General features: G+C 35.4%; 2 protein-coding genes and 1 non-coding gene across 5 annotated transcripts in view; all 3 read left to right on the forward strand.

Annotated features, from left to right (window-relative positions):
* LOC107038705 (beta-TrCP) overlaps positions 1 to 10,163 on the forward strand; it is a 22,243-nt gene extending 12,080 nt beyond the window's left edge. The window contains exons 2-8 of the mRNA XM_015257956.1: positions 883 to 1,129; positions 3,563 to 4,206; positions 6,487 to 6,860; positions 6,984 to 7,062; positions 7,721 to 7,901; positions 7,962 to 8,009; positions 8,567 to 10,163. Of these exons, the coding sequence (XP_015113442.1) occupies positions 883 to 1,129; positions 3,563 to 4,206; positions 6,487 to 6,860; positions 6,984 to 7,062; positions 7,721 to 7,901; positions 7,962 to 7,972 (1,536 nt within the window). The 3' untranslated portion in view covers positions 7,973 to 8,009; positions 8,567 to 10,163. The remainder of the gene's footprint in view (positions 1 to 882; positions 1,130 to 3,562; positions 4,207 to 6,486; positions 6,861 to 6,983; positions 7,063 to 7,720; positions 7,902 to 7,961; positions 8,010 to 8,566) is intronic.
* Positions 10,164 to 11,259: 1,096 nt separating this feature from the next.
* Positions 11,260 to 26,363, forward strand: LOC107038704 (exportin-7). 3 transcript variants are annotated; one of them, XM_015257954.1, is made up of 12 exons: positions 11,260 to 11,329; positions 12,424 to 12,664; positions 14,089 to 15,637; positions 15,828 to 15,972; positions 16,058 to 16,205; positions 16,965 to 17,527; positions 18,720 to 18,776; positions 20,986 to 21,124; positions 22,876 to 22,953; positions 23,938 to 24,131; positions 24,878 to 25,005; positions 25,667 to 26,363. In XM_015257954.1, exons 1-12 carry the CDS (start codon positions 11,315 to 11,317, stop codon positions 25,764 to 25,766), a joined length of 3,357 nt encoding a protein of 1,118 aa, XP_015113440.1. In that variant the 5' UTR covers positions 11,260 to 11,314; the 3' UTR covers positions 25,767 to 26,363. The 3 variants fall into 3 exon arrangements, with proteins under 3 accessions (XP_015113440.1, XP_015113439.1, XP_015113441.1); XM_015257953.1 differs by having other exon boundaries at positions 11,300 to 11,329; positions 12,333 to 12,664; XM_015257955.2 differs by lacking the exons at positions 11,260 to 11,329; positions 18,720 to 18,776 and having other exon boundaries at positions 11,527 to 12,664.
* Positions 26,364 to 26,778: 415 nt separating this feature from the next.
* On the forward strand, positions 26,779 to 26,850 carry Trnaa-cgc. The gene has a single exon. It is a non-coding gene; the product is annotated as a tRNA-Ala (tRNA).
* Positions 26,851 to 27,530: the final 680 nt, after the last annotated feature.

Genomic DNA, 27,530 nt, shown 5'->3' on the forward strand with positions numbered 1-27,530 from the left:
GTATGGAGTGTACGCGAGTGATTCACGCAATGGTGCGAATAGTCACGGCCATAGTTTAATGCAAAAACCACTTTCATTGATTTGAGACCTCCTTTTCTTGATATGAAGAAATTGTCTTCATCTTTCTGACAAGCATAAAATTTCCTGGCGTAAGATTTTTTTCTTATTGTAAGATATAGTGCACTTCGTAATTTGTTTTTTCAGTGTATAATCGCGGGCGGAAAATACAATTTAGGGAATTTTTGGGGGTTCAAGGGTCGAACACTCACGTAAGCAAATTTTTTTCAACTGCGAATGAGTTTGCTCATGACTTAAAAATGTTTCAACATCCCTACATTTCCCTAAATCGAATCTTCCGCTGGCGAATCTTCCACCACTTTCAGCTTCATATCCTGAAACCAATGTGCTGAGTCTAAAAAATTGGCGAATTTTCCTCAGAACCAGAGAAAATTTAATACAAAAACCAACTTCCCAACAAGAAAATGAATTTTCGGAAACTGCGTGCATCCCCAACAAATGAACTGAATATACAGGTTTTGATGTTTGTTGGTTCTGTTGAACCTCGAGCAAGAGGTCAAGAACCCCCCCTCCGGTTTCAGTATCGTCCAGTAGTGTCGTTGGGGCCCTCCCTACTCCGGTTGTAGCCTTCGACGGGGAACTCTAGGCTTGCATTGCTTTTGAAATGAGAGGCCTCGGTCATTGAGTGTTGCCAAGCCGCAGACCAGAAGGACGATCTCACAACGAGAATAATTGTTGCCTTTCACTCAGTCGTTGTCTATTGTTGTTGTCTTGCTGCATCATCCTCCGGTGAAACCATCATTTCGGAGTTTTGGGATTTGCTTGGATAATCAGAGATATTCGCATGTATTAATTATTTTTCAGTACCCGATGACGATACTCTATGACACGGGGGTTCGAAAGAAAGAGGCATCCTCACAGGCGCTCGCACTTACCAGCCAGTACACACAGGAGCGGGAAATGTGTATGAAGTACTTTGAGAGATGGAGCGAACCGGAGCAAGTGCATTTTGTGGAGCAATTGTTGGCGAAGATGTGTCATTATCAGCATGGACACATTAACACCTTCCTCAAGCCCATGCTCCAGAGGGATTTCATCTCCTTGCTGCCCAGTAAGTTTACCAATGCCAAGTGATTCTTGCTTCTTGAATTATTCATCATGGCGTTTTGTATTATCTTTTCTGGAGAAACGGGATATGGCGATTGGAGTTTGAAGCAGGAAGTTTGAGATATGTATCGCAGGATTTAGGGGAGGATTGCGAGAATTTTTATGGGGTGTATTTTGCAGAGCAAAGTGGGATCGGCGGAAAAGGTTGTTTTGTTGAGCTTGATATCTCTCTTTGATGAAGAGATAGCTTACGACAAGTGATATTTCCCGTAATTTGTCCGATCGTTTCGATTGAACGGTTTTTATTAACTCTTTCTAGTTGATATCCAGTTATACAAAAGCAATTAAAACAAGTGGTTAATTGCTTCTGTCAACACATCTCTCTGGATTATGAAAATCTCAATTGTATTCGGGTGTTGAAAATTTGGCACATGAAATTAAGACTCGAAAATTAAGGGTCGCAGGGGTCACGTCGATCAAATCAGTAGCGAAGTGGTAAACCGGTTTAAGTCGATTTTGACTATTGACCAGTTTTTAGTGAATATCATGGAATCGAAGGGAGATAGCTAAATTTTTGTCGGAACTTTTTTTGTAGCACTCAGTTTGCTCTAGAAAAAATGTTATTACGAAAATTTCATTATCTCCTTTAAATTCAGAGATATTCTTCAAAAACTGAACTAAGAGATAAGTAGATTTAAACCGTTTTACCACTTCGCTACTGAAATAATCAAAATAATTTTTTTTCAACAACAGATCATGCCATCAATCGCATGATGGAATTCGGACAAGATGGCGCTGGGAAGAATATTTAAAATGACAATTGGATTTATTTACGTGACAGTGAGAAGTGAAATTGAGTAGTCAAGTGGAAAAACCTAGAGACCCAGCTCAATTTTCAGAGCGATCTACTAGAAAGGACCTTTTTTGTAGGGCAAAGTGAAATTGTTCTTACAGATGAAAAAGAAAATCACAGATATTTCGCCAGCTCTTAGATTACGAAATATTGAATAGAAACTAATCGTCGACAGGCGGTGACTTATGTTATTCACCACTGAATTCAATAGTGAAGTGGTAAACCGGTATAAGTCGATTTTGTTCATTGCCCAGTTTTCAATGAATATCTCAACATCTAAGGGAAATAGCAAAATTTTTGTCACAACCTTTTTTGTAGAGCAAATTGACAGCTACAAAAAAGGAGATCACAACAATTTCGCTATTTCCCTTAGATTCCCAGATATTTATTGAAAACTGGCCAATAGCGAAAATCGACTTATACTGGTTTACCACTTCGCTACTTAATTAATTTTTTATGAGAACGTTTGCTTTACTCTAGAACAGGTCATCATAAGAGTCTTTGAAAAAGTTTTAGATGTTTCCAGAGAGGCAAATAAATTCGTCAAAAATTAATATCAATTGAGTAAATTGTTATTCATTAATGAACAAGATAACCACTTTTAATTCATCATTTTTCAATCGGCGGCTTTGATTAATGATAAAAAATGAGATAATCCGATTAAGGGGGGACGTCGGTGAGATTTGAAAGTCTTCGGTAGAGCTAGGGACCCATTGAGCGACTTTTGATATATGATGCGATATGTTAAAAAGTTGGAGATATGCTGACCCCAATCGATTTTGCCCCATACATCCACGAGGGTTTCCCTCTTTTCACCTTTACAATCGTTCTTGCATCACAGTGTTCATCCGATTGACATACATTTTTTTAAATATTCGTTAGACTACAAAACACGAAGTTGGGCATCGGTTTTACGATCCGTCAAACGAATCATAAAAAAATTAATAAAATACAATTTTTTTTCGTTTATCGCCTACGTATTACGTCTAAAAAGCCTGTATTTTGAGTTGATGGAAATTGTATTTTAATATAATACGAAAACGAAATGAAAAAGGAAATTTTGTTACATTTTTATTTTGTTTCGTTTCAAATAGATCATTAAAAACTTGAAAAAAAGAAGTTCAACAATATCATGATCATAATCATGAAAAAATGTTTAAAGATGTATTTTTTAAAAAAATGTTCATGATTTATTTTAAACAAAACGAAAAAAAAGTAAGATTTTTTTTTTCAATTTTTTCATGATTCACTTGATGGATCGTAAAATGAATGCACACCTTTGTTCTTTGGAATCTAACGTACATTAAAAAAGAATGCCGATCCCATGAAAACAGTGGTGAAACGACGATTTTAAAAAAACATTAAAAACGTCGTTTTTCGTTGACATGTGGGGCACAGTCAGCGAAAATATTGGGTTCATAATTTTTTCCAGTATTCAACATGTCCCACCATATATGTCCCAAGCTCCAACAAGGATTTTCAAATCTCCCCGACGTCCGCCCTTAAAAATAATCGAATTTGCGTCATTCCCTTCATCGTTTTCTTCACTGAAAAAAAATCTTAACTCAATTTTTCGTGATACAGAAAAAGGTTTGGATCACGCAGCAGAGAGTATTCTCTCTTATTTGGACGCTGAATCGTTATACTCAGCTGAGCTCGTCTGCAAAGAATGGTACAGAGTAATAAGTGAGGGAATGCTATGGAAGAAATTGATCGAGCGTAAAGTGAGAACAGACTCGGTATGGCGGGGTTTAGCAGAGAGAAGAGGATGGATACAATATCTATTCAAGCCACGTCCTGGCGAGAATCATCCAAATCACACATTCTACAGAAATTTATTTCCCACAATAATGAAGGATATCGACAGTATCGACAACAATTGGCGAATGGGTAATCACAAGTTACAAAAAATCAACTGTCGTAGTGAAAATTCGAAGGGAGTTTACTGTCTGCAATATGACGATCAGAAAATTGTGTCTGGTTTGAGGGACAATACTATTAAAATATGGGACAGAAATTCATTGCAGTGTATCAAGGTGTTAACGGGCCACACTGGCTCGGTACTGTGTCTACAGTATGACGATAAGGTCATTATATCCGGATCGTCGGATAGTACTGTTAGAGTCTGGGATGCCAACACTGGGGAAATGGTTAACACACTGATTCATCATTGTGAAGCTGTCTTGCATCTGAGATTTAACAATGGAATGATGGTAACGTGTTCTAAGGTATGTCATTATTTTTTTTACGTCACATGTTGTGGTCTCTAGAGTGGAATGAACTCATGGTAAAGAGCACTTTTTGCTTTTTTTGCATATACGAAGGTGGCAAGTTGATTATTTTAAGGCCCGCGTGTATTATCTTTCGAACATGATTTTGGCTGTTTTTTTTATTTTGATAATCTGAAATGTTCTTCAATTGCCATTCAGTTTTACACAGCCCTGGAGTTGTCAAAAATTATGGTTGTACAATCAAAAAAACGTTGAAAAAATGAGCAGTTTCAAATTGCAAATGTCAAATTACTAATTTGCAGTATCTAATGGCTGTTCAGTCGCCATTTGTTCCAGTAGCCAATGCCTGTCAGATCGTTAGTTGCCATGATCAATTATCCATTTACAATTTTCTCGCTATCGGACCTATTTCCTAATCGTTATTAAAATGCTCTTTAAAACTGTTCAGTTTTTTTTTTCTACTTTTTTTCATTGTGCAATCATAATTTTTAGGGACACCTACGTGATACCAAATCCAGTGGAAATTGTGATATGTTTTAGATTACGAAGATGGAAAGATAATCGAGATAACGTTAAATTAATTATTTTGCTTTAGGTTACACTTCGCTGTCTCTGAAATGGAATGAACTATGAAAAATCGTTGTTTTTTTCACTGCACTACATGATGAATTTCACAATGTCAGAAATTAATAATTATCAGCTATTGCAATAAAATATTTTAATTAATTGAAGAGTTAATTATGAGGATTTTTTTTGTTTCCGTTTTCAGTCAATGCAATTCATCATTTCGTTCGTCGAAAAATTAATTATTGTGTCTTATATTGTTGAAACAGTACTTTTATTTGTACGAACCAAGGAATTTTTAAACAAATAATCATGATTTTTAATTCAACTTTCTGTTTCTTAAGAATTGTTCAAGAGATGGTAGAAAATATCCCAAAGAACAAATCGAGCTCAAGTACATTGAAATCATACGAAAAGTGCTTCAATCGATTATTTTTCTTCGTGTTCCATGCAATTTACCTTGATCGAGCCCAATGAAGTAGAACTTAATATTGGTGACATTTGATAAAGTACTAAATTGTTATCGTCGCCGCCAGGAAAGAATGATCTTGGATCTGAGTGGTGGGGGACGTTGAGTCGGATGTAATTGCGAGAGAGTGGGGGTGTCCAGTCACGACCGTTCTTTTTTGGCGAGGACTTTAATAATGAAGCATTCTGCAGTGATTTCACTATTTAAAGTTTGAATAGTGTGTTGTGTTACTAGTGCGTGAAATTTTTCTTTTCCGTGCGCAGGTGACTTGCGTTTGACGAAGGTATTTCGACACAACACGCAATTTCGATTGTTTCACGCGGAAACATAAATTATTTATTACAAAAGTTTAACACTGACGATAATTTTTATATTGGGCATGGAGTTTTGATTTGTTTTCCTTATGTTTCGAGATTTTTTCTAGATTTCAGTCTTCTGTGTTATTTTTGCAGTTATAGATTAATTGTTACCAATAATGAGTGGTTCTATTCATATTAAATTTCGTTTAGAATTTATATAAGATTTTAATCTTCAAAATTTACTCTATGTTTATACAATTTTAAGGATATCCAAGTATCTTTTAATTTAAACTTCCACTTACGAACTCAATCACCCTATTATTCAGAAATCCTCAAAATACTACATAAATTTACCATAAATAGAAGACTAAAGTTAATTATTTTAAGAAGTGTAAATATATAGATTAAGCTAATAAAACATTGATAGAGTACTAAATCTTGTAGATTTAAGCCATAAAGATCAAACCATGAATATTCAGTATCATTCAAAATTACATTTTGCACAGAATTATTATTTTTTCAAACATTCGTTACTTATAAATAAATAAATGAAATTGTTTGAACTTTCGAAAACCTACGAAAAAATTCTGAATACGAATAAATTTGTTACGATTCCAAACAAACGATTTATATAGTAGAAAATTTATTCTTCATAAATAATTTATAAAAAATGCTCGTAATAAAAAAAATGCTTTTTAAAATTATTTCATCAATCTTCCTTCAAGAAAACTTTATTTTTTTTTTCACATTTAAAAAATATTTTCTAACAATTCAATATCGAGATGCAAATTCAGATCTGCAAAGTTTAAATAATAAAATCATTGTAAAATGTTTGGAACCTCACATGTTCGACTACAAAACTAGAAAACCTTTCTACTGGAGAAAAAAATCTCCGAAGTATTATATTTAGATATCCTTAAAATGGTGTTCTCATTTTGCTTTCAGGATCGTTCAATAGCAGTTTGGGACATGACCTCACAAACAGAAATTGCCCTCCGCCGTGTTCTAGTTGGCCATCGTGCTGCTGTTAATGTCGTTGATTTTGATGAAAAATACATCGTATCAGCGAGTGGTGATAGAACAATTAAAGTATGGAACACCTCGAGCTGTGAATTCGTCCGAACTCTAAATGGACATAAACGTGGTATTGCGTGTTTGCAATACAGAGATCGTTTGGTGGTTAGTGGTAGCAGCGATAATACAATAAGACTGTGGGACGTTGAGTGCGGTGCGTGTTTACGTGTACTCGAGGGACATGAGGAGCTTGTTCGGTGTATCAGATTCGACAGGAAGCACATTGTTAGCGGGGCTTACGATGGGTGGGCAATACACTATTTATTATTTCAGTCTCTTATTATTTCTATCGTTCTCATCGATACTATGAATTCGTTGAATCAACTCGGTATTCATGTTTATTTTGCTATTGATCATTTTTCTTTCAGGAAAATCAAGGTGTGGGACTTGGTGGCAGCACTGGATCCTCGAGCACTCGCCAGTACTCTCTGCCTGCGAACACTGGTGGTAGATATTGAATTTTTCATGTGCATTTATTTTTCTTCAATCTGACGTGAAGATCGATAAAGCTTTTCAATTGAGTTGATGCATGAATTTTTTTACTGAATCAGGTACATGAGAAAAACATTGGGAGTGAAGTTCAGAGAGAAATCCTATTGGAGTTCTGACAGAATTCTATTGAAAAAAATTGAAAAATTCAATAGATTCTTGAAAAATATGATTTACTCTGTTCAGAATTTTTCTATAGAAATTCTTGGACATAAATTCTTCAAATTTTAATTTTTTTTAGTTTTTTTTCCTTTTCTCATTAAAAAAATCCAAGAAAAAAAAATTGGGAAATTCATGCCTAAAAATTCTTTTAGAAAAAAATCCCAACAGAATGGGTTTGTAGAATAATCAACATCTATTGACTTATCTTTCTTTGTCAAATATGTATTTAAAAATACATGACGTGGAGTTCTAATAAAACTTCAAAACAATAAAAAACCAATTGAATAATCGCCATTATTTATAAAATCCAATTCAAATTCAAAAACCCAATCCAATGAAGATCCAAATTGAATGAAAAAAAATGCTTATACAGGATAAATTTCATGCAAGACTCTGATCTGATTTCAGTGATGTTTATCCTCTAATTTTTTATTCTTTTTCCCCCTAATATCAGGAGCACACTGGTCGGGTCTTTCGCCTTCAATTCGACGAGTTCCAGATTGTCTCATCATCCCACGACGACACGATACTGATATGGGATTTCCTCAACTGCAATGATTCAAAGGGAGCCGAGGGGAATTCACAGGTAGTACCCACGCCAGTCCCTAGCCAAGTCGACACCAGATCTCCCTCTCGTAAGTATCTCGAGTGATTCAGCACTTTGATTTGTGTTAATCTTATCGTATTTATTTCAGCGTTCGAGTGACGTATCAAAATAACAATTCCTCTATTGTGATACACCTGTAAGTTGATTTCACAATTATATACGATGATTTTGTAATAGGAAAGAGATAAAACGGAGTAATTTAGCTGGAAATTTAAAATTGAATTGATCTCCGTTTATTTTTTGTAATCATATCTCTGAATCTAAAGGAGATAACGAAATTTTCATAATAACCTTTCCTGTAGAGCGTATTAAGGCCTACAAAAAAGATAATGACAAAAATTTTACTATCACCCCTAGATTTCGAGATATTCATTCAAAATTGACTAATAGTCAAAATCGACAATTATGAAATTGCAAAAATTTTTGAACATTTATAACATGTCTCGTGTTTTTTACTCTTCAAAATGACATCATTCTATTTTCAAAATCAGTTCATAATATTTTTATAAACATCAAAGATCATTGCATGTCGTATTCAGTCTTGTTTTTCTATTTTCATTCGTAAAAATGAAAAAAAAAAAAACATCAAAACGTCTGATTGATACTGGCTTATCTCGTTTTATCTCTTGCCTGCAGACATCTTGATGGAATACCTAATAATTCAGCTAATCATTCTGACATTATATTCCCCAGATAAATGGTTAGTGCGTGAATTCAATGTGTTCACGGATGCGTATGACAGGATTGTAACGATACGAGTTGTAAGTGCACACTGGAAGCGTCTCAGCAAAAAGATCGAAATCATTACAACCAAATTGCTCCAGAGCTGTTGGAAAAGAAGTGAAAGAAATAGAAATCTACATCACCAAAAGATTCTTGAAAAAATGTAACGAATAATACAAATGGAAAAAAACGAGGAGAAAAGACAGGGGTGAAACGTACGTATTCATGCATCCCATGGATGCACGACAATTCGTGTTATCATCATTGAATGGATCCACTTATTTATTTTTGGAATTCCTTCTGCGCTCTATGACACGTGAGAAGTTGATCGATCATTTTCCTACAGCTGTTGAAGGGTGAAGGAGATAATTGAACCTGATAAAACGACGAGAATCATTGAAGACTTGAAAAAATAAACAGTGACGCCACAGAATTGTAATAACGTAAATTAACTAGAAATTTCGAAGAAGTAATTGAACAAAAATGATGAAAAAAATAATAATTGATAATGAATTTTAAGATGAACTGGCACTTAATGATAGTAGATGTATTATAGTAAGTTATAACATAAATAAGAAAGAAAGGAACATTTTTTATGTAATTAATTTATAGTCAAAAAAATGATAAACAAAGATGAATTGCTAAAAAAAATACTGTGAAATGTCGTTTGTTTTTGGAGTACTTACTGTGTATGAATGATCATTCAAATGATTGTAAAGAGGATGAACTTTTGAGACATTCAGTTCAGATTTATTGAACCGTAATAATGTCAATTTATATAGCAATGCATTGCTAATTACTGTCACATCTAAATGGTTTTTTTCTGTGTTATACATTGTGGCTCAATTCAATATGTGAAAACTCCACAGATACAATTAAATAATTCAAAGTAAAAATTCTGTAAAAAAAAAAGCTAGGATAATTTCAATTTTTTTAATTTTTTCATCAATTTTATAACTATCAATATTTTCTCCAAAAAGTTGATGAAAAAAATGGTGATTTATAAAATTCACTTAGGTAATTGTACATTCTTCGTTATTTAAAAGAAAAACCACGAAATTGTAAAATTTTAGTGCAGTTATGGCGAGTGTAAGCTGTGAAAATGTGGAGAGGGAATTAATTTTAGTCAATCATGACACATAAACACATGGTAATGTCACATTAAGTGATTTAATATTTTTCATCATCATCGCATCACTCTCATTTTTTCCTCCTCCTGCCATTGTCAAATTAAATCATTCAACTCGACTAAACCAATAACAATATTTGTGCAATTGATATACTTGACATCACGAGATCATACCCGAATGAAGCATCAATCTTACTCATTCATTGATTAATCCAATTAAATTATAAAGGAGCAAGGTTTAAATTATTGAATAAAATTTTTGAAGCTTCGAAATTTTTGAAAAAAATTGCGAATGTGAAGAGAATGATAGTTGATTGTAGACGTAAGTGACATGTATTCTGAAATATAATGATCATGCGTTCAATTGGATTCATTCGATATCTCATTATTAATCAACTGATATCAATCGAGATGATGTTCATTAAATTCTTGTGGATACTGAGGGCATTTTATGTTTATTCATATCAATGACCTTCACAGCCAGTGGGAAGTTAATTTGGCATTGAACGGAGAACAATTACGGGTTTTACGGATACTTTTTCTTTACATTTTTATTTTTCGTACCAGTTTGTTTGTTTCGTTCAATTTTCCATAGGAGCACGGTGTGGCAGAAAAATTCGAGCTTTACACTGAGAGGAAAACGAACAAGTTCTCAAACAAGTCTTGACGTTGCTGGCATGGAATTAAAAAAAACTCGATGATAAAAAATTGGATGCTATTCTCTCACGCATAAAAAAATTCAATAGAAAACCTGGCGAATTCGGTACAAAATTCTATTGGAATTCTATGAGATTTCTGTAGGATGTTTATTGGAATTCTATTGAAAAATTCTATAGGATTTCTGTTGGAATTCTATTGAAAAATTCTATTTGTTTTTCACATTTCTGTTTCAATTTTTCTCTTAAATTTTTTCTATTGGAGCTATTGGGCACAAATTTTTTCCGCTGGATTTTGTTTTGTTTTGCATTGCTGAATCCGAGTGGAAAAAACTTCGAAGTTTTTTCATTCTATTGTTTTGCCTTCCAAAAATTACAAAATCCAAGAACGAAAAAAATAAAAAATTCACGCTCAAAAATGATGTTTTATAAATTCTAACAGAATGAATAGAATAAGAAAATCAAAATGTCATTAATTATTTCTGTGAAATATCTATTGCATTACCCTCAATACAAATTTGCGTAAAAAAAAGAATTTTTCATTTTACTTCACTAAAATTCTAATAAAATTCCTCAAAGGTAAATTTAAAAAAGAAGTAAAAAACCCGAATCTTTAAACTGCATAATTTTCACGAAAAATTTGCGCAGAACCATAAGTTTCAATAATATAATTTCAAAAGAATTCCCCTACAATTTCCTCTCCAAACAAACAACATAAACTATCATAATGAGACTGAAAACCCCCGGAAACTACCTAAAACTAAAAACCAGCAAAAAAATTAATTTCGTCAAATTCGTAAACTGCGTCTTTGCAAAAAAAGTGATTTATCCACCGATATTTCCGCCGTCCCCCCTGCGAGTGGCTGCTCGCCATCCGTGTTCACGCGTGCGATCTAGCCCGACAATCAGTCCAGAAATGCTGAAGCAGCAAAAATGGCGGATGAACAGGTGAGTTTACCGATGCCAAAATAAACTACCGATGAAGTAACAATAACCCTCGAGCAATAACCGAAGAATCGTCAACGTATCGTCAATAGCCCGGCAAAATCGCCCCTAGAATTCAAATTACCTGGAATAGAGTACTAAACCCGGAGTGTCGCAATTGCTCTAGCCTTTGTCGGCGTAACCCCCCTTGTTCCGAGTGGTCACGCACACACACGCCGACCGAGTGTGTACGTACACCTGGGCATTGCCGGATGTAATTCGTCCACTGATCTGCGTCTTTAGGCTATCTCTCGAGCTATTGAATTCTCCTGCCTAAACTATCGCATTGCCATTGTTCAATCTGAATATTCCAATTTCCTCAAATTACAATGGAGTTGATGTCATCTCGTGTTTTCGTTACGATCGTCGCGTTCCCGATGTAAATTCAAAAGTTATTGGATCACGAGATAGACTAGCACCAACGAGACATAAATAAAGAATCTGAGATAGAAGACGATTGGGATTGCCTTCGACAATTAACGAACGGAGAATAATAATGTGAGAGAGGCTGTTTGAAATATTTCGTTTATTCTCATTGTTTAATCGTTTAGTGATGGTTCACACAGTCTGTCGAGTTTATTATGGTTTATCGTGCATAATCGCTGTTCAATATTTATCTCAGTCGTGTGATGTGTATCTCTGTTGTGACAACAAGTTCGGTATTCGATCGGGCATTGGAGTGCACCGGTGATGAATAATATTCGGTGAAAAAGTTTGTGATTACATGAGTTTCTTTGTTGTGCACTCGTCTCACGCCTCTGGGACGTTATAAATTCGCGAGAAACGGGTATAACCTCCAACAATCGTTTCAGTATATCCCGCAATTGGAGAATTCTTCCCCCTTTTTTGTTGCTGATTGATTATTTGTTTGTTTACTTGTTGTGCGATAATTCGGTGAGGAATTCGTGCGAGGATTGGTACATGTGAATGCAGGAGAATTAATGAGATAACGTTAATTAATTTCAAGGTGAAAGGGATGAAAAAGTGAATGAAATACGCGAGAGGGAAAATTTTAATACGAGGGAAAATAAATATAATTGAGAATGAATGACATACAGGAAGTACGGCAACTAGAGTTGCTGTGCAAGCAGCTGTACGAGTCACAAGATTCGGCTCATCGTGCTGAAGCTGAAAAGGCACTTGTTGGCTTTCAAAATGCCCCAGACACTCTTAGCAAGTGCCAATTGTTGTTGGATCGGGGGGATTCAGCTTATGCCCAACTTCTTGCTGCCACAACTCTCACGAAGCTCGTGTCACGATCTGCACAAGGGCTCAGTCTACAGCAGAGGCTTGATATACGTGAGTTTATGTTATGGACTTGATTAGTTGTTAAGGGGTGATGTAGGGGGAAATTAAACGAAATTTTAGACGTTACTAATTGTTATTTATCTCGAAAACATGTGATTCGCTAGAGAATTTTATTGGAATTCTCAGAAAGTCTATGGGGGTTCTATGAAAATTCTGGGGAATTCTCGTTATAATTTTGCTTGGTTTTTGCGCAGATTCTATTAGATATTTGATAGAAAAAAGTCCATAGATTGCGATTTTTCTGTTTGAATTATTCTCCTGAGAATTTTTATTTTTTCCGCTATATTTTGTTTTGTTTTGTATTGCAGAATCCGAGTGAAGAAAACTTGGAAAATTCATGCCCAAGTGTTCTTATAGAAAAATTCCAAGAGAATATTCATATGGAAAAATCGAAATCTATTGACTTTTGTATGCGATATCTCACAGAATCCGCGCAAAAAACGAATAGAATTTTAACGACATTTCCCTAGAATTTTAATAGAATCCCAATGGAATTTCAAAAGAATTCCAATAGAATTCTCTAGCAAATTCGCTGGTTTTGTATGAAATTTTTTCATATGTGAAAATTTGAAAAGATGTTCTTTGTAAGTGAGAAGATTATCCATAAAAGTATCTTTTGAGATTTTCTCGTAGAGTGACTCGTTGTCGACATAAATCAACATTTTATACTATTAAAATGGCATAATGACAAAACTGCATTAAATTTCATATTTTGACTTGTGCCTTTCAAAAGACATTTTTTGATAGATAAAAGTTTATGTTTTCTCTCCATAACTTACTTTGTTGTGACTTTCGATAATAATTCTTGATCATAATTTCCGTAAATTGTTTCTTGGATATTGTTATGAGAAAAAATGCCTGAAAATTTCTCCCCAAAAATGAGGATCTACGGACTTTTTATTAACAGATCTTTCCAAGCCTCTTAAATCAATGAAAAGTGTCTCTTGCCATTTTCTCTTGAAATTATTAGCCACCAAGATCAATCAACAGCGAAAAACATGAAAATTCATCCATCTCCTTCAAGTTCAAAAACAATCATCATAAATTCTCAAGATCATCATCAAGTGATGAGACAATTCAGTTTCAAATTCTTATTATTCAAAAATCTCAAAAACATCTAATTTCAGGAGAAAATGTCCAAAGATCTGTTTTCTGCTCAGAAAATTCCCAACAAAAAAATTTGCTTGATATTTCCTCAGCATTCAACAAAATGAGAAAAATCGATTCTTTAAAATCGTGAGTTTTCCAAATCATTAGACTCAACCTTTTGCTGAATATCTCAGAATCGAAGATGCAGAAAAATCCCCACATCCTCTTTAAACACAAAAAAATTAATCAAAAACCTTCGCCTTAATTTTTCTCATTCCCCTCCCAACCAAACCAACTAAACCCCCCATTCTCACCGATTCTTCCAGGCAACTACGTGCTAAACTACTTGGCAACCCAACCAAAACTGCCAAACTTCGTGATTCAAGCCCTGGTGACCCTCTTCGCGCGAATATCAAAGCTAGGATGGTTCGACGCAGACAAAGACGAGTACGTATTTCGAAACGTGGTGGGTGACATTTCCAAATTCCTCCAAGGCTCGGTAGAGCACTGCATGATCGGTGTGCAACTGCTGTCCCAGTTGACATGCGAAATGAACCAGATATCCGAGGCTGATGCCAACAGATCACTAACGAAGCACAGGAAGATAGCCAGCAGTTTCAGGGACACCCAGCTCTTCGAGATCTTCAGACTGTCCTGTTCCTTGCTGGGAACAGCCAGGGAAAACTGTAAAAATCTAAACTTCAACGATGAGGCACAGCACGGTCTAATGACCCAACTCCTTCGTCTCGCGAGAAACTGTCTGACCTTTGATTTCATTGGCACGGCAACAGACGAGAGCTCTGACGACTTATGTACAGTACAAATACCCACGAGTTGGAGGCCAGCATTCCTAGATTTTACAACCCTAAAGCTCTATTTCGATCTTTACCACAGCTTACCAAACACCCTGTCATCACTGGCCCTCTCCTGTCTCGTTCAAATAGCATCAGTCAGGCGTAGTTTATTCTCAAACACTGAGAGAGCTAAATTCCTAACGCATTTGGTGAATGGAGTTAAGCATATACTTCAGAATCCCCAGGGCCTCAGTGATCCTGGTAATTACCACGAATTCTGTAGATTGTTAGCAAGATTGAAGAGCAATTATCAGCTGGGGGAATTGGTTATGGTTGAGAATTATCCGGAGGCTATACAACTCATAGCTAAATTCACTGTTCAGAGTTTGCAAATGTGGCAATTTGCACCCAACAGTGTTCACTATCTGCTGAGTCTCTGGCAGAGAATGGTGGCTTCAGTGCCATATGTCAAGGCAACTGAGCCACATCTCCTGGAGACCTATACACCGGAGGTCTCCAATGCCTACATCACCTCGAGGCTTGAGTCAGTGGCTGTTGTTGTTCGTGATGGTCTTGAGGATCCTCTCGACGATCTGGGAATGGTCCAGCAGCAGTTGGAGCAATTATCTGTGATTGGTAGATGCGAGTATCAGAAGACTTGTACGTTACTTGTTCAACTTTTTGATCAGGCTGCCAATGCTTATCAGGAGTTGCTGTCTCAGACAGCTAGTCCCACGCAGCAGATTGAACTGAGGATTCAGGAGGGACAGCTCACGTGGCTGGTTTATATCATTGGTAGTGCCATTGGTGGACGTGTGTCGTTTAACAGTAATGAGGAGCATGATGCCATGGATGGTGAACTTGTTTGTAGAGTAATGCAATTAATGAATTTAACGGATTCTGGACTCACCCAGGGTGGCTGTGAAAAACTTGAACTCGCTATGCTGAGTTTCTTTGAGCAATTCAGGAAGATTTATGTTGGGGATTCTATACAAAAAAATTCCAAAGTTTATCGTAGGCTGTCGGAAGTGCTGGGGCTCAATGATGAGGCCATGGTACTCAGTGTATTTATACGGAAAATGTGAGTTTAGTATTTATTTCGTATTTGTGAATTTATTATTATCAATAATACTAGAGTGACAATTGAGCACGAACTCAACCAGAATATTTTTACTCATCGACTTGCGTTTAAAATTTATTTCAGATTTTTATCTTCAAAATTGAAGGTATTTTTATACTTTTTATACTACTTTGATTCTGTTTTTATTCAGAATAACCAATTTGAAATACTGGGGACGAAGAGAACAGATTATTTCAAAGACACTTCAACTGCTGACTGATCTGTCAGTTGGATACAGTTGCGTGCGAAAGTTGGTGAAGCTCGATGAAGTGCAGTTCATGTTGAACAACCACACAGTGAGTTCTATTAATTGGAATATTCATCGTGAGTACCCTGGTATCTGTCAGTTGGTGGTGACGAAAATGTTTGATCTCCTTTCAGAGTGAACACTTTCCATTCCTTGGCAACAGTGTCGCAGTCTCTGAGATGCGTTGCAGGACAATGTTTTACACCTCACTTGGGAAATTATTTATGGTCGATCTGGGTGAAGATGAGGAGAGATTCCATACTTTCATGCTACCTCTGACAGGTAATTCAAAATTGTGGATTATCAATTCAAAACGAGTATATTTTTCGGTTTTTCTTCAATCTTGCTTCGATAATTATTGTATTTAGGACAAAGTTTCGAAGGAAATTGTTCAAATGGGAAAATGAGTTTTTGCATGATTTTTTTTTATCTAGTAGAATAATTAAATACGGAAATTTAATGAAAAATATTAAATTCAGATTTTTTCAGCAAAAATTAATTTTTTTTTTCGCGGGATTTTGAATAGAAATAGTAAAACTATTTCCATTCTGTAAAACTATTTAAGGATATCCAAGTATCTTTTACAGTTTGGTACAGACTACACTATAGATTCAATCATTTTCAATCATCAAATTTGTCAGTTAAATTGCGTGAAAAATATTTGAAAAAAATTATGAATATTCAGGGTCATTCAAATTACATTTTGCGAAGAATTATTTTTTTAAACATTCGTTGTTTATAAAGCAATAATTAAAATTGTTCAATTAAACTTTTGGAAACCTAATTTTTTAAAGCAAATCGATTACTCGTAAAATTTTGAATATGAATAAATTTGTTACAATTCCAAAGAAATGATTTTTATCGTGGAAAATTGATTGTTAATAAATTATTTATAGAAATGCTCGTAATTTTCAAAAAATGCATTTTTTCATTTATTGAATGTTCATATTGTGCAATTTAAAAAAATGTAAAACCTTAATTCAACTTGTTACGTTTACCACTTTGTCATTTTGAGTAATTAATTTAAAATTCGTTATGAAGCTGCACTGGAGAGTCTCGGTCAGTTGATGGGTGCAGCCGACACTCCCCTCTTTGCAGCTGAAGAAGCTAAGAAAGCACTGATCGGAATAGCCCGAGATTTGCGTGGCCTTGCATACGCCTTCAACACAAAACCCTCCTACATGATGCTCTTCGATTGGATCTACCCGAACTACACTCCCATCCTCCTGCACGCCATCGAACTTTGGCACCACGACCCCCAAGTAACAACGCCAGTCTTGAAATTATTCGCCGAATTAGTACATAATCGCAGCCAACGCCTGCAGTTTGATGTATCATCGCCGAATGGTATTCTCCTGTTTCGCGAAGCCAGTAAAGTCATATGCAGCTATGGTAATCACATACTGAACGTTGAAGTACCCAAGGATCAGATTTATCCACTGAAATTGAAGGGGATCAGCATATGCTTCAGTATGCTGAAGCTAGCATTCTGTGGTGGTTATGTTAATTTTGGGGTATTCAGGCTGTATGGGGATGAGGCCCTGGACAATGCTCTGAATACTTTTGTTAAATTGTTGTTGAGCATACCTCAGAGCGATTTACTGGTGAGTAAAGCAAACATCTTTATTATTGAGGTATAGGGGCGAGTGGGGCAAAGTGGACACTTATAACTTTTTGTTTAATCTTCATAACTCATTGAAATTTTCTTTAATTGGCATTTTTTTAATATTTGGACAGTGCAACTCTTCCCCTTTGTAATGAGTCTGGACTGAACTCAATTAACCAATTTGTTTCCAAGTTAAAAACATTAAAAAAACTCAAAAGTGTCCATTCTGACTCATTTCCCCCTTAGGACCCTTGACTTTCTTTGAAATGCTAATGACGTGTTAAATTGTTGATAAAATGGAATCATTTTTCAACGTCTAACAATTAAATCATTCAATTTTTATTCTAATAATTATAGCTTCATTCAAGTTGATGGATATGAACTATCAATTGATCTTGAAATGCTTGAAAATTCCGGTACTAAAATGAGTTCTCCAAAAATCTCAGTTTTAGGATTTTTTTTAATTACAAAGACGGACACATTTCCATTCAATGATATTCATTCATTGAGTTTATTCAAGAAAGAGAAGATCCTGGAAGGAATAAGAAAATCCATTAGCTCCTGTCGAAACGCCAAAGATTTCTGGTCCATTCTCAAGAAATTTAGGATAAAGCCTTACATCATGAACAAAATAGGTCCAGATATCTGGCACAATTTCTTCCAAGAGCTCCTCCCACCTCGTAAAAAAAACAGATTTGTTAATAACGAATTCCAATCATCCCGTGCTCGATCAATCGATTTGCTTTGAAGAAATTTTGATGAGTTTGAAAAAATGTAAGAGTGGAAAATCACCCGGCCCGGATGGTATTAGTAACGAATTTTTTTAATATCTCCTGGATAATTGGTTAGTTTATCTGAGAGATTTCTTCAACAAAATACATGACCAGGAAACGGTGCCTGAGGAGTGGTCCATGATATATGCATCAATGATATTTAAGAAAGGAAACCCCGAAAACCCTGCGAACTACCGATGTATATCCCTGGTAAATTCCCTAGCTAAGATTTTTACGCAAATAATCAACGGCCGACTCGCCACCTGGGCAGAATCTAGCAGTAAACTGCCTGAATTCCAATCGGGATTTAGAAAGGGTCGAGGCTGCATTGACAATATTTTCATCCTCTCCTCTCTCTCCCAGATTCACTTGTCCCAACCCGGACGAAAAATTTACGCTATCTTTATTGATTTTCAGAGAGCGTCTGATTCTGTAAATCATGAAATCTTTTGGACGAAACTTGGTAGACTCGGGGTGAGTGATAAGATCATTAGAATTTGTAAAAGTCTGTATAAACGGACACGCTTGACCGTTCATACAGGCTCTGGTCTCTCTCGCCCAGTTGATATTACTGAAGGGGTGCTACAAGGAGAAATTCTTAGCCCTCTTCTATTTTCTCTTTTCATATCAGATTTTGAAGAATATATGCGTGACAATAATTCTCGGGGTCTTTCTATTGATCACAAAAACGAGGTTCTGTGTATTGCGTACACAGACGACCTGGTTTTATTTGCTGAAAACCCTCGAGATCTCAGAAGAAAAATAAAAATAGCATCGGAATACTTTAAATTAAATCAACTGAAAATGAACAAATCCAAATCGAAAGTGCTCATTTTTCATAAGGGTAGAACCGCTAAAGGCCTCACTTTTACATGTGAGGGGGAGGCATTAGAGATCGTTGACAAGTTTACATACCTCGGGATTACTTTCTACAAGTCAGGTCTATTTGAGCCGCGACTTAGAAGAGCTAAAACATCCACCCGATCGACTATTAACTCTGTCCTCAGCATCCTTAATCGTGCCCGCTCCGATACTTGGCACTCCAAGGAGTACCTGTTCTCGTCTTTAGCAACTAGCGTGATGTTCTACGGGGTGGAGGTATGGGGTTTGAGACACTACGACGAAATTAATTCTGTACGAACCTATTATTATAAAAAACTACTCAAACTACCCTCCCACACCCCCGGATACGCGGTTCGTTTGGAGACTGGATCTGTTCCTCTTGAATACGAAGTGCTTAAACGTTCTTTGAGATGGCTTGAAAACTTAATGATGATGGATGACAACCGACTACCAAAAATTTGTTTTAAAAAACTGCTTAGCCTCACTTCAATCTCAAACATCAAAACTAAATATAATTGGTGTCTACAACTCGATAAAACTATACAAAACCACTTTCCACCGGGGATCAAGGCACTCTGCGAAGGAGGACTTCTTAAAAATAACATAGAAAAAATTCTAGTCAGTTACAAGACCAAATTAGAAACCGAGGACAGGCGCAGGCTTTCCGATTCTCACTTCCAGTATTTCCGTACCTGGATTTTAACGATACAAAGCAACCTTTCTTAGAATTTAAATTGCCGATTCAATTTTTACAGACCACCTCACAATGTCGCCTCATTACAACCATTTCTTCCCGAATTGTGCTGAAAAACTCGACCATAAGATTTGGAGAGACCGCATTCTGCCCCAATTGTCACGAACTCCTCAACAATTACCTATACCACGTCCTGACAACCTGTTCTAGCTTTACGGAAGAAAGAAAAATCTTATATAACAAATGCAATCTCGACTCGACTAATTCTAACCCCACACTAACTCTCTCAAACGTCAAAAAAATCGAAGAAGTCAGGGCTCTACACTTTTATTTGAACAAAACTAGTAAGCAATGGCAGCACTAATCTCTGCTATAACTAATCGATGGAACAAAATGTAACCTATGAAAATAATGTAACAGAAATAGGAGAAAAACTACTATGATAGGAAACTATGAACTGTATCACCGTTAATGAACAATGTACTAATGAGACTCACCTTTGTATAAGACCATGTTGTCAAAACAAAGAATAAATGAATTGATATTCATTGAGTCAAGTTGAGTGTTCTATAACTAGAATTCATTGACCTGGTGCATATTAACATCCATTCGTTGAGATGACTTCTTCCAGAGCATTTTTAGAGAAATTTCAGTACTATTGGACTCATTTTGTATGTTTTAACATTTATTATTACATAAATTCTTGAGCAAGAATTTTTAAAGTCTGTTTACGTGGATTTTGGAAAGAGTAAGGGAATTGATTCCCAAGAATTTCAAGGTAATCCCAATAAAACGTCAATAGAATGCCTATAGAGGTCCAATAGAAAATTCAATGCAATTTTTTGGAGAAAAGACTAGGTTTTTCTGTTAAACTTTTTCATACGTGTAAAGTTTGACAGCATTAGATAGTTATATTTAACAAGATGAAAGCTATTTATTATATCAATTACCTCTAGTAGTATATATTCAATCTGGATAAACCTAGTAATTAAATAATTTGCAATTCTTCAAAGTTGAGAAGCCAATTCTAAGAAATTGGAAGGAAACTCCAACTCGAAAATCCTTAATCGCAAATCATCTATAAATGAAATTCTATGATTGAATCAATTATTGAATTGATTAATTCGTATTTATTATCTACAACAGGACTACCCAAAAGTATCAGCCACGTACTACGTTCTCCTTGAGTGCCTAGCCCAGGATCACATGACATTCTTATCAACCCTGGAGCCACGAGTATTCCTCTACATTCTCTCAAGTATCAGCGAAGGCCTAACGGCACTAGGTGCGCTTAAAGACTCCTACACAGGTCTGTGCGGCTGATTCTATCTTACTCGTACCACTCTACATCCTCAGGAAGGAAAAGAACACTTAGATAAAATCATTTCCAAATTCAATTCCGAGGCAAAATGATAATGCTTGATAGAGAGACCAAGAGCATTGGGGTGACAGAAACACTGTCACTTGCCTCTTTTATTTTGCATTGACAATTCAATCGCTTTGGAATGAAAATGACGAGTAATAGATGAGAAAAAATATTGAGCATTCGCACACCCGTTTGTTTGACACAGGTAGCAAGAGGATTTGAGTGCATACGATTATCTTGATCCCAAATTAACCTCCAGAGGATAATTTCCCGGATTTTTTTACCTTAGGCTTGAATTGTGAAATCTTGTCCATTGTCACCGTGACTGTAATTCTTGCCCACAAGCTTCCGTACTTCTGTAATGATAGTTTGAGAGGAGAGAAAAGAAAACATGATGACAAATGATATCATGAGTTGAACTACGGGTCTAGCACTTGCAATCAGCCGCACAGCTGACACATTTACCTTAATTATTAACATCTTGTTGAATTGCTACATTAGAGTAAGTTGCTGATCTACTTGTTATTTAAGGGACGATGGTTAATTGCATGAAAATCGACGTCTCATTTTGGTAACTTTTTATTTGTTTTTTAATTGCTTGGTAATTTAATTGCTAGCGGGTTTGGTTGTAGTTAGTTTTTCATTGGAGAATTTGTAAGATTGAATAGGTCGTCTTAAGAGTGAGTTTGGGATTAATAACTTGGAATTTCGAGGAAATGACGAAATTAAACACTTTTGGTGGCTTTTTTTGTAGATTCAGAGAGAGGGAGAAAAATACTGCAAAATATTCGATATTTGCCTTCAATTCTGAGATATTTCAGGAGCGAAATGGTAAAACGGTTTAAGTTGAATTTAAAAATTTTCCCCGTCAATTTTTCTCGGCGAATACTTCCCTTTGAAATTAATTTTCCTTACTATACTAATTTCTTCTATGGGGGATTTTACTTGGAGTTTTTTTTCCCAGAAAATGCGAATTGAATTTTTTTCCTCGTAGAAGGGAAAAAATGAGAAAGTTAATGGCAAAAATCTTTTTTTTTTTATTCGCGATTGTTTAATCAATTCTTTGTTTACCGACCTATGTTGATATGTAAATTTTAAATTCAATGCAATTTAATTTCTAATCAGATCAGTTGAGTTTTGTTACATGCAAAGAAGATGAATAGATGCTGTATTTAAATATGTCTGATTTAATATTTTCCCGGGAAATTTCACATGTTTTTTTTTTCTTGGGGACATGGAAAATTTTCATGGGATAAATTTTTTAGGGGAAAAATTTTCCGGGGAATTGTTCACAGGGAAAAAAATCTAAGGGAGATAAGGATTTTTTCGTAATTACACTTTTTGTGGAGCGAACTGAGGACTACAAAAAATGTGATGACAAAAATTTTGCTATCTCCCCCCGCTTCCGAGATATTCTCTGAAAACTGGTCAATAGTCAGAATTGACGTGAACTGTTCTACCGTTTCGCTACTGATTTAACAAAAACTAACGTCTGAAGGACAGTAATTCATTCTGTTTTACCAGTTCTCTATTAATTTGTAAGACTGAGCGTCGGGGGTACTAGTGCATTGCATGAGGTACGAATGAGCCAGGATTATTTTCATTCTGTTGTTTTTTTAAAATTCTTCGAACTATTTTGGGTTTATATCAAGCCTCATTGATGGTTTCAGACACGATGGTGTGCACTGGCTGCTGTGCAACACTGGATCACATCGTTACGTACTTGTTCAAACAGTTGTCACAAAAAGGTGAGTTTTCACAGTGATGAAGCGTAACAAGTTTAATGATGTTAATAGCGAATGATTTCAAGGGGAAATGTTGAGAAAAATTTGCCATTTAAGGCCCGGNATCTTTCGTCATCTGAAATTGTCAATTAAGTCCTGCATCATGCAGAAGTTTTGAAAAATTATGAATGAATAATTTTAAAAAAGTAGAAAAAATTCTTAATTTTTTCAAAGAGCATTTTTAATTTATATTCAGAATAAGTTGAATAACAAGAAACTGAAAAATGTATCTGATTCATGGCGACAAATGGCGGTCTGTCACTCAATATCATGCAAGGCGAAGACTGATTTCGTAAATCTTTTCCCACACTGCATAGAGACATTTATTACGGACAAGGCTCTTTGAAAAAAGTTGTAATATTTTGGAGAATGTTTTAATCGCACTTTTATTACATAAAAATGGCAGATGACTACATACCACTGTTTTGAAAATTGAGATACCTAGCTGTCACTTCCCCTGAAGAGTTAGAGTTTTGTTATCCATGATGTAAAATGACAGCTAATAGATAATTTGCCACAGCGAATCAGATATTTGTAATTTCCACTTTTTTCAACTCATTCGGAATCTCAATTGAAAACGCTCTTTGCAAAAGTTCAGAATTTTTTCTATTTTTTTATTATCATTCTATCACAATTTTTGGGAATTTCTACGTGATGTACCACTTAATTGACAATTTTGGATTACGAAAGATAAAAAAAATCCAGATAACATTCGAAAGATAGTACACCTGGGCCTTAAACTTTTTTTTTAAAAAAAGGGCTTGACGTTTCGTCACAAAGTGTATTGTTGAAAATTCCTCCTGAAATTGTCAAGCAATTGGCAAAGATGACATAATATAATTTCTTCACTCGATTATGTTTTACGTCTTCGTTTTTTTTCCTCATCTGATGTGTGCTTGCATTAACATTTTTATTAACTTCAATTGTCTGCGTTTGAATGCATTCCAGCTGGTGTCTACCCTGGGAAGAAGAATTCGGCAGTGGCTACTGGAGGGGATTTATTTCTACAAGTGTTGAAGCAGCATCCTGAGATACTTCAGCAGATATTGAGTACAGTGCTCAATGTGATAATGTTCGAGGACTGTAGGAATCAGTGGATCATGTCGAGGCCACTTTTGGGACTCATTCTGCTGAATGAAGAAGTAATTTATTTTCCTTGGTCTGGGGCCATTCGAATATTACGTCACACGTTTTTTTGAACTTTTTAGATAGAACCCCTTTCCCACAGTTTGTCACAAGCATTGACCCCCCTTGTATATTACGTCAGAAGATCAAAGACTCTCCTGCTACTGCTAGGGCGATTTTTTTAGTGTCTTCATAACATTGAATTTGAAAAGTAAGAATAAGATAGAAAAGGCAAATAATCAGGTGAACCATTAAATCTTACAAGACTGTGTTATTTTTGCACTTTTCCATTAATTATTATCAATAATGTTGGACTGTCGATTGAAAACAAACTCAACCAGAATGTTTTATTGATAATAACTTTCGTTTGGAATTTATTGCCGATTTTGATGTTTAGAATTCATGTTATGTTTGTACTATTTTAAACATTTCGTCACTTCAGCAATTGTTGCCATCACACCATTTCTAAATTTTTCCTCGTGAATGTTTGGGATAATTTGAAGAACTGGTAGAACCTCGGGTTTTTCCTGAGAAAAGGGGACGAGAAAAACATTGCATTTGCGATTTCTTTGGTTAAAAATGGAAAAATAAAAATAATATGTGGAAAAATAATATGTGTAACATCACAGCATGAGAAACCCCCGACTCCTCTCCCCACTTAATCCTGTGACGTAATATTCCAATTCCCTCTTCTACTGTCTGCGCCTTGAACAATTTGGGGTAAATCAAATGTCATAATTCTGCCTTAAATTTGCTGTTACAGTACTTTGGTCAACTGCGGGAGAACATCATCAGGAGTCAACCGGTGGATAAACAAGCAGCTATGGCACAGTGGTTCGAGAATCTTATGGATGGAATTGAGCCGAATTTAGTCACAAAAAATCGTGACAGGTAACATGAATTGGAAATGAAAATATAGGCTAGTTTGGCAGAGTAGTGATGCCTAGCTAATGAGTCCAATGAGAGTCAATTTTTTGCATTCTTTCACATTTTTAGCAGTTGAAAAAGTGATCAATTAATTTTTTTATGCAAATTATTCTATAGATATTTCTTGACATAAATTATCTCAATTTTTGTTCCACTGATTTCTTGCCTTCTTTTCATCAAATTTGAGCAAACGTATTTCTATCTTCAACATCCATTGATGTTTTCTATTAAATTTTATCTATCGAAAATTTCTATTTAAAAAAAACGTGGAAAAGTTTCAATAGAATTGACAAAAAATAGAATTTCCATAAAATCCAATGAAATTAACCAGCGAATTCTACTTCTTTCTATTGAAATAAGTATTATGTCTATTGAAAGAATATTTTTTGTAAATTTGAAATATTACTCAGGAAAACTTATACTGTTCATAAATGAAAAACTCTTGAGCACAGTAGCAAATCATTTATTTTGGTAAAAAAGTTTGTGTCACAGAAACTGAAAATATTCTTAAACCACTAATTTATTTTTACCTCCAAATGTTGAATTGACTCATCATGGCTCACCACTCGGTTTCAGGCAAATTTTCATGATTTGTCTCCACTAAAACTAAATTCTTAATCAACAGATTCACCCAAAATCTTTCAATGTTCAGAAGGGACATAAATGACTCCCTGAAAGGACCAAACATGTCATCAAACTCTGGCAGTGACATGATGACCTCGTAGTGTTGTTGATAAAATCGACAAATCACCCGCCGTGTCGTCAATAATTTTCGATTTAGAGATAAACCTGAGACATTGGCTGCCGATTAACAAGAATAAAAAAAGAAGAATAAATAAGTAAATGATCGTATGCATGTGAGAGTATGTCTTCTGTAATTGAGTAACGACGAAGAATGAAGAACAAAACTTTGTAAAATTGGACAATTTCATTTAGTGTTTTCATAAATAAGAAAGGGTATACTTTTTTTTTCATTTAGATCCAGTACAACTTAGGAAAATGTCTCGTGGGGTGATTAATTTAGCCACAAAGAGTGTAGAATAAATGTTTATGTGTTTGTGTAAGACTTTGCGGCCTTAAATCGCTGTTTGTGGCAAAGTTAACGTGAAATGTGTGCATGAGAGCCCTCGCACATTTGTTCATCGTTTTTTTTTCGAGGATAAAGAGATAGTGAGCGAGATCAATATGATGATACAGGAGTAATGAAAATACACGCTTCTTCGTGCGGGATTTATGTGTATGATGTACATGAAAGATATCATTAAAACTATCATTTAAGAGTGCTCAGTTCTTATTGTAATAAAAAACAAATTTCAAAGAAATATTGAATAACGATTGACGAATGAAAAACCTTTGAATTCGAGTGCCAAGTGCATCAATAATTTAATGACTATATTACTAGTGCAGGGTGAATGCATCATGACTGCTTTTCACATTTATTCCCTAATCAAATTATTTTATTTTTTCATTTATTGAGGCCGATGTTTTCTGATTTTTCTACATAAAGCGCATGAAATATTGAATGAGAAAATATTTCCAAAGACAACATTGTCGTCTGTCAATGTTCCATATTTTTTATACGCCAATTTAATTTTTAAAAATCATGGATGAGGGAGATGACGAAATCAAAAACACTTGGCTGGCTAATAAAATTTAAACAGTTGTGGCGATGGTTTTTTTTATTTTTTTAGTCGGTGTAATGTTGTCTACGGTTTTTGGGAGACTCTCAGGTACTTCGGGGGTGTAACTCAGTGGTAGAGTGTCTGCTTCGCATGCTGAAAGTCCTGGGTTCAAATCCCAGCTCCTCCAAAAAAATTTTTGCGATTTATTGGGAAATTGTTGTAATTATTGTAAACAAGTCAAAAATAGAAATTTCACGATTTTTGGTGGTTTTAGACTATTTTTGTGATATTTTTAAGTGGAGGTTTGGGTCTATATATATTTGTGTGTATATATGTGCGGGGAGGTGTTTGTGTGAGTGCGACTGCGTGTGGGTTGTGTAAATGGCATGCGTTCAACGACTTCTCTTGGGGAAACGATGCAATTCGAATTCCGAATTTTGCAATTGAAGGGTTCTGGTTTAATCTGGAACTAGGAATGAGAAATAATGTTTGCAAACCTGTCAGGTCAGGAAAATATGACGGTCATGTGACCGTCAAAAAAAAATTTTTCTTTCCATCATTGGAGAAATATGTATTCATCCATCCGACGAAATTTCAAACCCGCAACCGGAACTAGACATCGAGAAAATAAATGCGGAAAATCCTCTATTTCGCGTGACGAACCTCGAGAAAGCATGGGATCAAATGGGTACGGCGGGTTGAAATATCTCTCTTATTCACCCCGGTACCCCATTGTTTTTTGTCGCCATCACATTGAACACATCATTCCCCATATCTTCAAATTTTTTCAAATTTTTCTTGAGTTCCTAGGGGGTTGAAACGTTCAATTTAATCAAAACTCCATAAGAGGCCGTGTATAAGACTGAT

This window comes from Diachasma alloeum, unplaced genomic scaffold, assembly GCF_001412515.2.
Source record: "Diachasma alloeum isolate Michigan unplaced genomic scaffold, Dall2.0 Dall_scaffold_00286, whole genome shotgun sequence".
In the NCBI taxonomy this organism is placed as follows: Eukaryota; Metazoa; Arthropoda; class Insecta; order Hymenoptera; family Braconidae; genus Diachasma; species Diachasma alloeum.